Source organism: Vipera ursinii (genome assembly GCF_947247035.1).
Source record: "Vipera ursinii genome assembly, chromosome: 2".
In the NCBI taxonomy this organism is placed as follows: domain Eukaryota; kingdom Metazoa; phylum Chordata; class Lepidosauria; order Squamata; family Viperidae; genus Vipera; species Vipera ursinii.
Genome location: NC_139513.1, coordinates 62067424 through 62083475, shown reverse-complemented (window position 1 = coordinate 62083475; position 16052 = coordinate 62067424). Strand labels below are relative to the sequence as shown.

Here is a 16052-nt window from a genome sequence, read left to right as displayed (position 1 = left end):
GAAAAAATCTTTACAGCATCGAACTTTCCTTTCACCACCAGACACATCCACAGCTGAGCGTCCTTTCGGCTTTGGCCCAGTTGCTTCATTCTTTCTGGCGCTACTAGTACTAGCCCTCTGCTCTTCCCCAGTAGCATATTGGACACCTTCTGACCTGAGGGGCTCATCTTCCAGCGTCATATCATTTTGCCTTTTGGTACTGTCCATGGGGTTTTCATGGCAAAGATACTGGAGTGGGTTGCCATTTCCTTCTTCAGTGGATCATGTTTTGTCAGAACTCTCTGCTATGACCTTTCCGTCTTGGGTGGCCCTGCATGGTATAGCTCATAGCTTCATTGAATTACGCAAGCCCCTTCGCCACGACAATGCAGTAATCCATGAATGGGACTGAAACAGTATATTAGAATGAAATCTATGCCTGAATATTTAAAAAAAAGAATAGTGCTGTAGAAATTGGTAGCTTTCTATATTTGTTATATTTAGACTTTCTCAGATATTTGAAATATCTATATCATCTGTCTGTCTGTCTATCTAATCTATATCATCTGTCTATCATCTATCATTTATATCTATATATCTATCTTACCTAATCTATCATCTCTATATCATCTGTCTTATCTATCATATTTATGTCTATCTTTATCTATCTATCATCTATCTATCTATCTATCTATCTATCTATCTATCTATCTATCTATCTATCTATCTAATCTTTATTTGGATATTTTGAACATCTCTATTTTGTATGTTAGGAATCCACTGTAACCAAATCATTTTTCCTAGGAATGGTGGAATTCATAAAGCTGAATGACTTTTAGGTACAAACGATTCTATTTTACACAGCTCACATTTTATATCCATTGTTTTTTTGAAAGGAGATGGTAGGCATCAAGGGACCTGATGTAGTTCAGGATTTATATGTTGGGTTGGAGTGTGGGTGGATAGGGAATCCAGAGTTCTTTCCCTCCCTCCCCATAGCTTCAGTCTAAATTTATTTATTTATTTATTTATTTATTTATTTATTTATTTATTTATTTATTTATTTATTTATTTATTTATTTATTTATTTATTTATTTAGATTTATATACCGCCCTTTTCCCGAGGGACTCAGGGCGGTTTACAGGGCAAATTAAAACAGTACAATATATACAGGTTAAAATTACATTAAATTAAATAGCCCCCAAATAATTAAAAATTAAAACCATAACCCAAAAACCCTCAGTCCAGGCCGGCAAGCTCGAATAGCCAAGTTTTTAGGTCCCGGCGAAACGAGCGAAGGCCAGGGGCCATCCGGAGCTCCATAGGCAGCTGATTCCATAGGGCAGGCGTGCCCACCGAGAATGCCCTCCCCCTCAGGGCTGCCAGCCGGCACTCCCTGACCGGCGGCACCCTGAAGAGGCCCTCCCTGTCGGAGCGCACAGGACGATGGGAAGTTGATGCTGGCAGCAGGTGCTCCCGAAGATAGTCCGGACCCATGCCATTTAGGGCTCTATAGGTCATCACCAGCACCTTGAATCTCACCTGGAGGGCAACTGGAAGCCAATGCAGCTCGCGGAGAAGAGGCGTTACATGGGAGTATCGGGAAACCCCCCATCACAACTCGCGCGGCCGCATTCTGCACCAGCTGAGGCCTCTGAGTGGTACTCAAGGGCAGTCCCATGTAGAGAGCATTGCAGTAGTATATCCAGGAGGTCACAAGCGCATGAGTGACTTTACGTAGGGCGTCTCGGTCCAGATAAGGCTGCAACTGGCGCACTAGGCAAACCTGGGCAAAAGCCCCCCTGGCCACGGCTCCTATATGATCTTCCAAACTGAGCCGTTGATACCTTTCAGGGAGTTAGGGATTGTCTGCTAGAATACCCAGCCATTTGGGAGGAATAAGAGTTCTATAAAGCTGTACTATATCTATTATACCTTGGATGAAAACTTTTGTGTTGCAGTTAATACTTTTATTAATTAGGGAAATGGTTTTATTTTAGCATTAATCATCTTCTACCTAAGAAGAATATAACATATTTAGACTATTCTTTTGACACTGAGTTTGTACATTTACAGGACACATTTCTTTGCTAATTCTCAAAAAAACCCCACCCAAAACCAGAGGTATGTGAATGTGAATTTAAACTTAGTTACTTCTACCTGGGGTAACAATGGCTCAGTGGTTAAAGAAACTGAGATTGTCAGCTGGAGAGCTGATAGCTCAAGTTTGAGACCTGAATGCTGCAGAACAGGGTGAGCTACCATTACTTGCCTCAGCTCCTGTTAACCTAGCAATTCAATAGCATGCAAATGTGTCCTTGGGCATCTAGTCATGCTGACCATATAACCATGGAAGTGTCTTCGGGCAATGTTGGCTCCTTTGGATAAGAAGTGGAGCATCACCCCTTAGAGCCAGACATGATTGGACTGGGGAAACCTTTTTCTTTACCTTGTAACTTATTCTGTCATTTTCAGTCTTTAGAGATGACTGCAGTGTTTGTAAAAAAAAGCTTTAAAAATATTTTAAGTGTAAGATATTGACATTCAGTTTCCCCCCCCCCCTCTTTTTTTTTGCAAGGATTAATCATGATAGTTCAGTTGCATAGTCCAGAGAAAGATAAATGTTTCTTTAATATCCATCACCCTCAAAGACCAAGCCAAGCAGTTAGATCAGCTTTTGCTACACTGTTAGATTAGAATTTTACAGTACAAGACTGACTTAAGACACAATGGAAAAAGCTAGCTTTCTTCTACTTGTATGATATTATTGTGCAGGACCAGGAAATATTTTGATGATCCTTGGTGGAGCAGTGGGCTAATGCCTCCTTAAGTAACACCAGCTGCCTGCAATTAGTGCAGGTTCGCATCCCACCAGGCTCAAGGCTGACTCAGCCTTCCATCCTTCCGAGGTAGGTAAAATGAGGACCCAGATTGTTGGGGGCAATTAAGCTGACTTTGTAATAATGCCGCTGGTGTGTGTGTGAAAGCCCTAATAAGCAGACATATACATAGAATGAAGGCTACTGCTAAGCTTGTAAGCCGCCCTGAGTCTTCGGAGAAGGGCGGGATATAAATGGAATAAAAAAATAAAAAAAATAAAAAATCCTTGGAGCTGAAATAGTCAACTCTTCCAGGGAGCCCAAAGTAGGAAACTACAGTCGTGCATGCTACTATGGTACTACTTTTTATTACAAGGTTACAGTAAAAGAACCTTGCAAGTCTGAATGTATCTCCCCACTCCCTCTTTATCTTCACGAGAACTAGGGAAGATCAAGTCTAAGAGGCTTTTTCAAATTACATTTATGCACAAGGCTCACATTTCTTTTGTCTGACTCTTGCCTTTGGCTGCAGCTCTTCCTCCTGTTCCTCAAGGCTATTCCTATGGCTGTTATGCATATCTATTTAAAAAACAACAGAATGTCTCAACACCTATGGTGTGTAGTTTAACAGGACACAATATTTAGACCAAACTATACTTGAATGTATTAAAGTGGCAAGTGACCTCCTGTTCTCATTCACACCAAAGGGAATGCCTTTTGAGCCCAAAGCTTCATATTATACTTGCTTTTCGATGCATACCTTTTGTTTTATATGCAAATTTCTATATCAGCGTTATAGGAAGTGCATAAATAGGAGTAACATATTTGCTATATTTGTAGAGTTAAAATGCAGTTTGTTCCAACATAGCATTAGTACAGCTACAAGGAAGAAGGCTGATCTGAGTACTTCATTTATAGTCTTGCCTTTATTTCTGCAGAATGTTAAAATATGCTGAGTTTGGCAGTAGCTAGATGTTAATTATTGCAGCAATCCTTCGCAAGTAGAGATCTAGGCATGTGAATGGCCTAAAGCAGCTGGAAAAGTTCATAATACGAATTGGCTTCAGTTTCCCCAACTCGGCATGATCTCAAATGACAAGAAGTGCATGTTTCAGACCAGTAAGCCATTGTTAGTGCAGGTTTTCCTTAGTTATGCCCTTTAAAAATATTGCAATTTATTTTGCTGGGATTTGCTTTTTCAGGAATGCCGTTTGTGTCTTCATGTTGCTTTTACACAAGAGTAGGGGTTTTTTTGGAGAAAATGTAGAAAATTGATATGCAGTACAGAGATTTATTTGTATCTGTGTTTTAAAAGTCAAATTCAACAGAAGAAATTAGGGCTTTATTAGTTAATGTAGTCCAATTTTCTATCTTACAGGGTGCAGGAAACGGAGCATGGGAGATTACAGATATTCTATAATTCACACCTGTCTTTTCACAAGCGGCTATATATAGATCTTGAAGCTATCCTGCTTCACATCCGTCTCTGCAAGCCACTGTCAAGCATCATGAAACAACCTTTGCTATATATCAGGGATATGGTTCCTCAGCCGTGTTTTGAAGCTCTTTCCAGGTTACAGCTTTGTTAAATTGTGGCATATAAGTTATGTGTCATGGTTCCGACAGATGAAACTCTTCAAAAGAACTTAGAGGCATTGTTTATCTAAAAGGATCTTTTATTCGAGTAGCATAATATCGCCACTTACATAATCGAAGCCAAAAACTGAATTCCCCTCCCCTGGGCACATAGTATCAAAGCACAATTCCCTCTTCCAATTAACAGTCATAAATCACATTCCCCAATTAATTTGAAGCACGGGCTTCCTCTCCAGCTCTCCAGCCCGCCAATTCTTTATCAGCTCTGGCTCAATAACCTTGATTCTCATGCTACGTTTAGTGTTGTTATGTCTAGCTGGACTCTCATTTACATTCCCCCTCCCAGCATCATCTAACTCTAAAAGCGAAAAGGAAAAAATGGCTACATTTCTACCTGTTGTCAATTGAAAAACATCTATGTTAGCATTGACATCATGTAGATTTAGAATTTGAATATGGTAAGGATTTATCTTGGGTTGGGGTGAGGGTCTGGCCGAACTCAGATTTTATGGCCTCCATGATAGCTGTAGGTCTGTCCCAAGTAGCCTCAGTCTGACTCAGGTGAATGTACAGTGGGTTTTGTTTTGTCTCTGAATGATCATTCTGTGGCTCTGAATGCATAATCTGATCACTTCCTGGTCCAGATGAGATTTGTTGCTACCTAGAACCTCTGCAGAACTGATTAGGACACAAGTACTCAGTGCTACACCTGAAAGGAGTGGAGCAAGAATTCTGCAGATGATTTGGCATATTGAAAAAAAAAACAGTACACAATATTTATATTTAATAAATACTTAATATAAGCTTTCCATACTCAACTGGACAACTTCTAAGTTTACCTGCAAACAGATCAGATTGGACAGTTAATAGACATTATATTATATAATACACACACACATATACACATATACATACATATATACATACACACATACATATATACATATATATATTTGAAGTCAGTAAAAATAAAAATGATGGAACTTCGGGATATAAGAGAAAATTCTATTGCTGAGCTTTTTTCAACAAGCTGTTGACATCAGAGCAAGGGCTGAATGATAAGGAAGTCAGTACATACACTTGTATGACAGTTATAACGTTCAAATTGTGTAATATGGGTGTGGCCTGTTTGTGACAAGCTCGCTCGTTTATAATTACAGTGGTTCCGGCTTTGCTGGAAAAGGCCAGTCTCTGGTTGATTTTTAAAAGTCGTGCCTGATACGCACCAAGCAGCTGCTAGGCACAACTTTTAAAAATCAACCAGAGACCGGCCTTTTCCAGCAAAGCCGGAACCACTGTAATTATAAATGAGCGAGCTTGTCACGAACAGGCCACACCCACATTACACAATTTGAACGTTATAACTGCAATACAAGTGTATGTAGTGACTCCCTTATCATTCAGCCCTTGCTCTGATGATGTCAATAGCTTGTTGACAAAAGCTCAGCAATAAAGAAGAATTTTCTCTTATATCCCGAAGTTCCATCATTTGTATTTTTACTGAGTTCAAATATATATATGTATATACGTATGTGTGTATGTATATATGTATGTATATGTGTATATGTGTGTGTGCGTGTGTGTATTATATAATATAATGTCTATTAACTGTCCAATCTGATCTGTTTGCAGGTAAACTTAGAAGTTGTCCAGTTGAGTATGGAAAGCTTATATTAAGTATTTATTAAATATAAATATTGTGTACTGTTTATTTTTCAATATGCCAAATCATCTGCAGAATTCTTGCTCCACTCTTTTCTTTTACAAGTGTATGTAGTGACTCCCTTATCATTCAGCCCTTGCTCTGATGATGTCAATAGCTTGTTGACAAAAGCTCAGCAATAAAGAAGAATTTTCTCTTATATCCCGAAGTTCCATCATTTTTATTTTTACTGACTTCAAATGTCTACACCTGGGATTCCAGTTTTTAAATTGGAATCCCAGGTGTAAATTTTAAATCACACACACACACACACACACACACACACACACACACACACACACACACATATCCCCATTATATTAGTTTTATATTCATTTTCAGTTTGATTGGTTTCACTGTTTTGATTCTTGGTCCAAAGTAAAATGTTGCTATGTGATTTTTTTTTATTAAAAAGAGATGCAATTTGCTTTTCAACAGCACAGTTAAGGTGAAAAATTTAAAACAAACAGTTGTCAAATTAAAAACAAATTTAATAATTCCCTTATTTAAATTACAGCACTGATCTTCAGTTGTTCATTCTTTCTTTCCACCCTGCAGACTTGATTACATCTGCCACAATAAGAAATTAAGGGAAGTGGTCCATTACGGTCTCTTGCCTTCAGCAGAAATGATCACAGTGTTGAGTCAGGAGTTTGGGGTTCCCTTGACTAAAGCTGACATGTATACAAAGGAGCCCCCAGAGATCTTGGAATCATTCGGTAAAATGCAAAAGGATTCAAGCATGAGGCAGTATGGGTGTTCTCATTTGGATAACTACAACAAGGAGTATGTACTGAGAAAAAAGGAACAAGAGAATCAGGCACCACGTAATTATATCCAGGTGGGTGAAATGCAGTAGTGAAAATAGCCTCGCAGAAAGAATTGGCAACCTGTACAGATTTTATTAAGGTGATTTTTTAGCTGTGCTGGGTGGGGCTCATCACCAGATGCCAGCTTCTGTTATGCAGATTCCCCCCCTTTTTTAAAATCCCATACAGCTGCACATACAGTTAATCCTCAACTTAACAGCCATCTGTTTAACGACCTTTTGAAGTTACAGTGATGCTGAAAAAAAGTGATTTGTAATTGGTCTTTGTGCAACCGTTGCAGTGTGCCCGTGATTAAAATTTGAATGCTTGGCTACCGGCATGTATTTATGATGATTATAGCATTCTGGTGAACCCCATTTTTGACCTTACCATGGAACGTCTGACAAGTTACATCAGTGGGGAAGCCAGATTCCCTTAACATTCTCAGGGGAAAAGGTCGTAAAATTGACTATTGCTCACTTAGGAACTGCATCTCTTCTTAATGATAGAAGTCCCGGTCTCAATTGGGACTGTAAGTTGACTGGTTCCTTAGCATGCAGATTGGAGCCCATGTGAAAGTAATGTATTCATTCCAGGGAAATTTGATCAAGTACAATCTCTATATAAATCTTAATGGATTCTGGAATAAGTTCGTGAATGATTTCTGCATTCAGTGAATCTATTCTTGTGAGCTAAAACTAATGCAGCCTTCAACCACATCTTCCTATCTGGCCAGACACTTATTCAGAGGGTTATTTTTCTAGTACAGGTAGTCCTTGACTTATAACCGTTCATTTAGTGACCGTTCAAAGTTACAATGGCACTGAAAAACTGAGTTATAGCTGTTTTTTACACTGCTTCACACTTTTCACAAGGCCACTGCAACATCCCCATGGTGACGGGATCAAAATTTGGTATTTTTGTTTGTATGGAAGCAATTGTGTCCTGAAAATAGTATTTTCTCAGAAAACAAACCTGAGGATTTGTGTTCAGCATAATTATGCTAGGCCTGACCATTCATAAGATGCCAGCTTAAAGGGAGAAGTACTTTCATCCCTTAAGACACATAGTTTGTCTTATAAAGCAGCGATCCCCAACTTTCCCACCTTGGTGGCCTGGCCTGGCGCGAGGAGGGGAGGACGTGTGAACTGTAGGCACATGTGCATGCACACAGCTCCATTGGTGTGAGCAGCGGGCACACGCACCCTCCACTTGAACCTTGTGCATGAGCAGAGGGTGCTTGCGCTCATGTGCAAAGCTTCACTTGCATGAGCGGAGAGTGCTCGAGCGGGAAGCTCCATTCACGTTAATGGAGCTTTGCATGCAGGTACAAGCTTTCTCCACTCAAGCATCCTCTGCTTATGGGAGTGGAGCTTTGCACACATGCGCCTGCTGGCCCATCACTCGTGCAGCCCAGTTTCAAACAGGCTGCTGCCCAGTATTGGGCTGCAGCCCAGGGGTTGGGGACCCCTGTTATAAAGTACTATCCAATTATTGCGAATGTTTCAAGAATTGCTTTTAGGACTGTTTGTGATTTTTTTTTGACTTAACCATTTACTTCTAACATGATATCACTAATTTTGTATGAGAGATGCAATTGAATTGTTATCTTAACTAAAAGTGATTGGCTGCTAGCAGTCAACAACACAATGTTAATTCACAAATAGAATTGGGCTTCTACATTTCTGTTACCTGCAGAATATTGCCTTTAAAGTAGCATCTTAGGAAATCCTTTTTCAGAAAATTGGCAGAGAGGACAGGTTTAATCTTAATTTACTGTTCTAATGCTTAATGGAAATATGTGTTCTGTATTTGCCAGTCTAATTACTGATGTTTTCCAGAGTAGTTAATATATTTGGGGGGGGGGAAGGAATGCATTCAAAGCTAGTATAATTTTACATGTTTGTATGTCTTTCAGTCCAATATTGATTATGTGAACTTCCTCAATGAGATATTGGAAAGAGAGATCCCGAGAACTATCAGAGCTTTCCCTTTTGGTGAAAATGCTATCTTTAACTATAGTTGTCAGACGTTAAATTCAGCAGAAATTGCAAAGAAGCTACTTCGACAAGAAATGGCAAAGGCAAGGAAACAAGATTTGTCTTTAAATATTTTTCATGTTTTTTCCTAGAAATCTATATGGAAATGTCTAATAGTCTAGGCACGTTGTTCCAGGACTGCTGAAATTCCAAATGAGAGAGCAGAGAGCTGAAGACTGATGTGCCTCTAGTGGTCCTCAAAATGTGCCTCAGTGAGGGGAGAGGGGAGAAAAGTGACTTGAGAAAAGGTGTAAAGAATAGTAGTTTTCTGGGTATGAGATAAAATTAAATAAGACTACCGATGGTCATCCATTACATGCCTAATGTTTGAAAATGAAAGTATTAAACGTTGTTAACATTTTGCAGGAGTGGCGAATATCTGTAGCTCGGATGTAGGGTGAGGGTAAAGGTTCGTACTCCAAGCTTTTGGATTGGTTTCCAAACATTTCGTTGTCAGGCTAGGTGACATCTTCAGCAGAGTTTAGGGGATGTCAGTGTCAGTGTTCTTCTGTTTAAGAACACCGACATCGACATCCCCTAAACTCCACTGAATATGTTACCTAGCCTGGTAATGAAATGTTCGGAAATGGAAACCAACCCACAAGCTCGGAGAACGAACCTTCACCCTCATTTGTTAACAGTTTTTGAATTTACTTCAGACAAAGGCACCCAAATGTGATATTCTCCAGCTATGTTGGGATCAGTACAACTGCATATTCTAGACGTTTGGACCTTGTTGATTGAGATACGAGTAGTTGCAGTATTGTAGTATGAATGACAGCAAGTTGGAGAAGGCTGTTCTCTGCATTGGTCTATGATGAATTCCACTAGAGTTCAGGGTATGTATATGTACAATGTGTGCATATATAATTTTATATATTTCCTTTTTTTAGATGCCAGGAAAAAGATATGCCTATAATGAATATCTGTCAGGTATGTTTGACCCAGTGGATGAGGAGAGTATATTAAAAGAACGTATTCAACTATCAAAGAAATTGTGGTTGTATCCTGGAGGGTTTGCAAATCCTGGATTTAAGAGCAGCGCAGACTCCAACAAACATCCCCGTAGGCCTGATGAGGCACGAGTGATAGAATTAAGAGAGGTAACTATAAGTTTTAGATTTCTATTTATCATCTACTAGGAACAGCATGCTTCATCGCTACACTGTGAGGAAAATTCAAGAATTGATATTTGTTTCAGGCCAGATTGAGACTAAATTCAGACTTGAAACTCTCACTCTACTGTTACTGGTAGATATTTTATTGTTGTGAGGATATGAAGCAAATTTCTGCAGAGAAGTTGATCAGTAGTATATGCTTATCAGGTTATGCTTGATTTGTACTAATATTGCTAAATTTAGTGAAGCATTTTAACATATAGAGTCCAATGCACATTTTTAATAAGTCTCTTTATTTCCCTTAACTCTTGTGAACAGGATACACTTCACAGTGGATCTGAATTTTTTTTTTACTTCACTTTCACTTCACTTATTTAAGTGCAGGGATAAAGAAAAGGGAGTGATGTGCTTCTTCAATAAGCAAATTGATAGCTGTTTTTATATTATTTAATTTCAGATTCTTCTGCAGATAGTAAGCAATATCTACAGAGATATTAAGATTTAGACTTTGTTGTTTTTCCTAGGAAAAAGACTCAGTGAACTCAGTATTTATTTCTGGGTAAACACAACGTGTGGGTAAACATACCTAGGTTTATTCTGTTAATTATGTGAGAACAGTAATGAGACATCTCCACATCTAATTGGTATTTTAGTGCATGCATGATTATAACTGGTCAGGACCAAAGGCTGGCCTCTGGATCTCTCCATGAAACATATGAGGAGAGTTATATTATGGGCAGCTACATACATTTGCCAAATACTACATAAATATTTTTTTATTTTTTTCTAACATTGGTTTTGTTTCTCTTGTAAAGTCCTGTCTCAGCTAAATACTCCCAAGAAAACAGAACACTTGAAACTGCCATTGTTTCAACAGGAACCTTTATTGAGAGATAGTGAAAGCAGAAAGGCTAGGCAAGATCTGAATAATTCCTGTGCAAAATGTTACATTAAACCCCTCTCTTCAAAACCTCTCCCAGGTACCCAACTGCCCAGTCTAAATCCAGCCAATCCACAGGTGTGAAGTTGTTATGGGGGCTGGCAGTTGAAGGCATTGCATCCTCTTCTCAGTGGAGCAGAGATAAGGCAGATAGCCTTAGGCACATTCCTCCCCCTTTCACACCCAAAGAGATACATCAAAGCTTGAAAGAACAAAGCAGAAGAAACACATCCCAGAGCCCACGACCTTCCCCCTCCCAACAGAGGAAAAGCCCTCCCAACAGAATGGCAGCGCCCCGAAAATGATTTGAGGGGCCTGACACATGCAATTTTACAGTGGCCATGGCATCTACAATGGCAATTGCTGTTGCATTTTCTTTCCCATCCCTTATCACAGATAAAAGCCATTCACTTTGTTCAAAACTTTATTTTCTATAGAACAAGCAGGTTCACTACTCCCCACAGATTTTTCTAAAACTTCCTGAAAATAAACATTTTGATTTGCATCAGGGTCACGGTCATTTCAAGGTTCTTCACTAATACTGTACAGAAATCAGTTGTTCTAATCAGTTATTTCTGTTGTCCAAAGCATATTCTGACATACAAATTTGATAAGGTACATGTATATTAAAATGGTGGACAAACAGGGATAAAAAGGAGCCGATGATAATTGAGTGGGCCCAAAAGGCTTTGAATAGTACAATTCAAAGAGATGTCAATAGTTTTGTTTTTTAAAAGCTTTTTGAAAATCATTATTTGAGATTAAATTTTCCCTTCTTTCTGCTTCAAATCAATCTGTGGCAAAGATATCACCAAAAACTAAAGGAAAGATGATTTTTAATTTAAGATTACTGTCTCTCTCCCCCAGGAGTAGACAGAATATTTATATCTATGTGTGTGTTTGTATGCGTGTGTATGCACACGCACACACACACACACACACACACACACATTTGCACACACATACACACACACACAAAATACTATACACACAAACACAAATACATACATAAAATATAATACAAAACAAATTAGAACATGGTTAAGGCATTAGGGTAAATACTAAGAGATTGGGAGTTGTAGTCCCACCTTGGTACAAAGCCAGCTGGGTGACTTTGGGGCAGTCACTCACTTTCAGCCCTAGGGAGGAGGCAAGGAAAAACAACTTCTGAGAACACACACACACACACACACACACACACACACACCGGCCCAGGGGAAAAATAGTGAATTAATAATTTTAAGCTGCTTCAAATCACTAATCAGCCTATTCTGAATGTGAAAGAAATTCAAGATGCTTGCCATCATTGGCACATTTTGCAGTTAGGAGTTTTTAGGACTTTTAATTTAATAAAAGCCAGCTGGGCAACTGTGGAGCTCTCTCTCAACCAAACTATCTCACAGGGTGCTTCTTCTGGAGAAGCCTCCCAACAGGAGAGGGAAGGAGTATTAGGTATGTTCACCCCCCTTGAGTTATTTGCAGAAATAATAAAAGATGGGATATAAATAAAATAAATTGGTAAATTTATTATGTTTCCTTCCTTCATTTAGAAATGGCAGGAGAATTTCTTCAATGCTAGTTTTATGAAGCCAGTTCTGGATCGGGATAGATGGAGATGGGACAAACGGAGGGCTGATTTTGAGCTTTACCAAAAGCCTGTAGTCCAAAACCCGGCTCCTGACCCTTGTAGAGAAGGTAGGCACTAGATTCCATGCCAGGGCAGTTCTAGCTACTTACAATAGTTAAACTTTCCTACAAATCCAAATCAGGCGTACGGTTACAGAGAATATTTACTGGTCAGTTTTGACTGAAGTTAATAATATTAACCTGAGTTCAGTGAATAACCAACATTGAGCATCACCAGAGAAACTTTTCTAGGCATGCTTTTTGAGAAGGGCAGCTTTTTCTCACCTCAAAGCATCGAGATGTGCTCTTTTCTGGACTCCTCCTGTAACATTGCTATAGCATTTAAAGGCAATGTGGTAATTTGTGTAGTTGGATCTAATTCTCCTTCCAGACCTGTAAGTGTCCTTAGCAGTGATGTCTGGGAGATTGGCTCAAAGGCAGAAATTCTTATGACCTTCCAGATATCACTGAATTGCAGTCCCGCATAGCTGTAGCATAGCATGCAGGCCATATGTGCCATTCGGCCTATAATACTGAGCAAAAGCTACCCTTCTGAAAAAGGGTATGCCTAGATAAGTTTCCTTGGTGATGCTCAATGTTGGTTATTCACTGAACTCAGATTAATATGATAGATAGATAGATTAGATAGATAGATTAGATAGATAGATAGATAGATAGATAGATAGATAGATAGATAGATAGATAGATAGATAGATAGATATTGGTAGATATGTAGATAAGAGGCAAAGATCAGAATAATGTCTTATGTTGGTGTAAAAAGGTTTACAGTGGTTTGTATAGTTTCTTATATTAGGGTTTTTAAAATTTCTTACCTAATTTGAGCTTATGGTTTGTTCACTAAAATATGAGCAGCATATGGGGCTAAATGTGAGTACGCTTACATTTAATGTATTATGTAGCCTTGCTGCTACTAATTTTTAGTGTCTCACATTTATTCTAGATCTAATTCCAGAATTAAGCCAGAAATTCTATTAAAAGTTAATTGGAATTGAATGATTTAACAGGATTATTTAGATGTAAGGATCTGACTGATACTCTTCTTACAATGTCTTTTCTGTGCCATTGTTCAACTGGCGCATCTGAACAAAAGAGTCTAAGATACAAGCGTCTTTTAATACTGCGCTGAAAGTTCATCGGTGCTGCCCAGCAACAGAGCTTATTTCTAGTGGACCCAAAGCCAGCTGCCAAGTCGCTCGTCTTCAGGGTCTCCTGAAGGATAAACCAGTCAAGTTATCTCTAAAGATGCAGGTAAATCTTAGTCCTGGCTTCTTGCGTAGTTTTAAAATTTTAAATCTGTATAGTTTTAATATTTTAATTACTTTTCAATTTATCTTTTTATAATCTGTAAGATGCCCAGAGTTGTCTTATAGCAGAGATGGGTGGCATAAAAATTAGTAAAATTGATTACTGAAAAATTGCAAATATTTTGTAAGCAGCTGTCGCTGTTAAATCAGGCACCAACAGTTTCATCATCATTGCCTGCTGAAATAGTCCAAAGACGTTGCAGATATATCGTGTGGCTATAATCTTCTAACATATTTAAATTTATGCTGAAGCTCTTGAGGAAAAAGAAAATCAAATCGCATTCTTGTAAATCTCAATCTTTCTCATTTTAGTCTATTCCAGTTCTGGGAGTTTTAGGTAACATGGAAGAATGCAGTCCCTGTAAAGGATTTGTTCCTGGTGCTGAAATTCACCACAGCTTGATGTCAAACCACAATATTCCGTGCTATGACAGGGCACACAATGTATTTAAAAATCTGAAAGGAGCAGATTTCAGGTGTGTCACCTGACAGATAAGTAAATGGCAAAAAATGTTTAAGAGAGTTTACTGAAGGTGTGTGATATTGAACAGAGTTACAAATTCAAAGGGTTTAGTCAAGGGATCACTATAAACAGAAGAGAAAATATTTAAACCTGGCTCCTCTGCAACCAATTTAGCATCTAGGCGGGGGTAGGCAACCGTGGCTCTTTTATGACTCGTGGACTTCAACTCCCAGAATTTCTGAAATTCTGCGAGTTGAAGTCCACGAGTCATAAAAGAGCCAAGGTTGCCTAGGCAAGATGTGCTGGTCTAATGAAATCCATGTATGTAGTCAATTCAGTTCAGGCTCCCAAGGCCACGCTTCTCTGGTGATCACGAATCTTGGATAATCCAGGTCCTGCAAGGATGAAGCAGGCTTTCCTTTATTCCTTTTCGTTTGAGACACACACGCACACCCTATACACCACTTTTATTCTAAGTTACTGTATTTGTGACTGGAAAAAGTAAGTTTCCTTTATGGACTTTTCACTGAAAATGAAGAAGAAAGCTCATGATTTATGGGTTTGATGAATAGAAAGGGAAGAATATGAAACAGGAAACCATTATGTAATCATAAATGCATTTATGACTGTTGTAAAGAAGGCTGGAAGCCACACTCTATATGTTCTTTGTTCTTTTCTCTCTCTCTCTCTCTCTCTATTTACTTATCACTTTTCTTTACTTTTTTTTTTAATGTATTAGTCTATAAAAAATTCTTTAATAAAATTAATTTAAAAAATGAGAAAACTTTGACTGATGTAAAGATCTCTTCTTTGGAAGAGAATTTACACCATCACTTCTCAAGCCAACGCTTTGTTTTAATTTTACTAAGTCGAAACTTGAATTAAGTTTTAAAATTTAGCATTTTAATCTCTTTTAAACATGAGTTTATTTTAGTCTAACTGTTGATGCTTTTTTCCAGACTAATTTGTCAGAATCATTCGTATCTTTACAAGAGGTACCCCCCACAGGATTCATTTTTGAAGAAACATGTCTCAGCAATGGATAAAACAGAGAATGACAGTAATGTGGCAAATGGTAATTGTAAGTAGTGTACATGTAAAACAGTTGGTAAAAGGTCCTGTACCCTGGAAACGTACTGGCAATATTTTATTTATAGGTAATGCCTGAGTTATGATGGTAATTGGGAGAGGAATTTCTGTCAGTAAGTGATGCACTCATAAAGTGCACTATCATGTGACTATACCACATAGTGAAAGCAATCCCACCAGTCCTTCTAACCGTTGTTGTGCGGACTGTGCCTTATTAAATGTTAAACCTCATTTGACAGTAACTTGTGAGTTCCTGTTGGTTTCCAACAAGCAAAGTCAATATGGAACCCAGCAGAAAGTCATAAGTCTCAGAAGACTTGCAAGCAGGCTGGTGGACAGATAAGTGGCTGCTGTAGTGCTGTGTGAATATGGCTGGGTTGGATTTTGCTGCTGCTGTTTCCAGGTGGGAGACTACCACCTGCGCATCACACACACACAGCATGCATGTATGTGTTCATTCCATGAAGAAAAACATTGGGAATCCATATTTTAGTATTGTACAGCAGCAAACTGAAAAACTTGGTCTCATATCTGACCACATGTACT

General features: G+C 38.6%; 1 protein-coding gene across 1 annotated transcript in view; it reads left to right on the top strand.

Moving 5' to 3' along the window:
• The window catches only part of CFAP92 (cilia and flagella associated protein 92 (putative)), a 32549-nt gene that overhangs the window by 11626 nt on the left and 4871 nt on the right, over positions 1-16052 (top strand). Inside the window, exons 4-11 of the mRNA XM_083351716.1 lie at positions 4178-4372; positions 6656-6938; positions 8825-8989; positions 9839-10048; positions 12554-12698; positions 13741-13898; positions 14267-14430; positions 15377-15498. Of these exons, the coding sequence (XP_083207842.1) occupies positions 4178-4372; positions 6656-6938; positions 8825-8989; positions 9839-10048; positions 12554-12698; positions 13741-13898; positions 14267-14430; positions 15377-15498 (1442 nt within the window). The remainder of the gene's footprint in view (positions 1-4177; positions 4373-6655; positions 6939-8824; positions 8990-9838; positions 10049-12553; positions 12699-13740; positions 13899-14266; positions 14431-15376; positions 15499-16052) is intronic.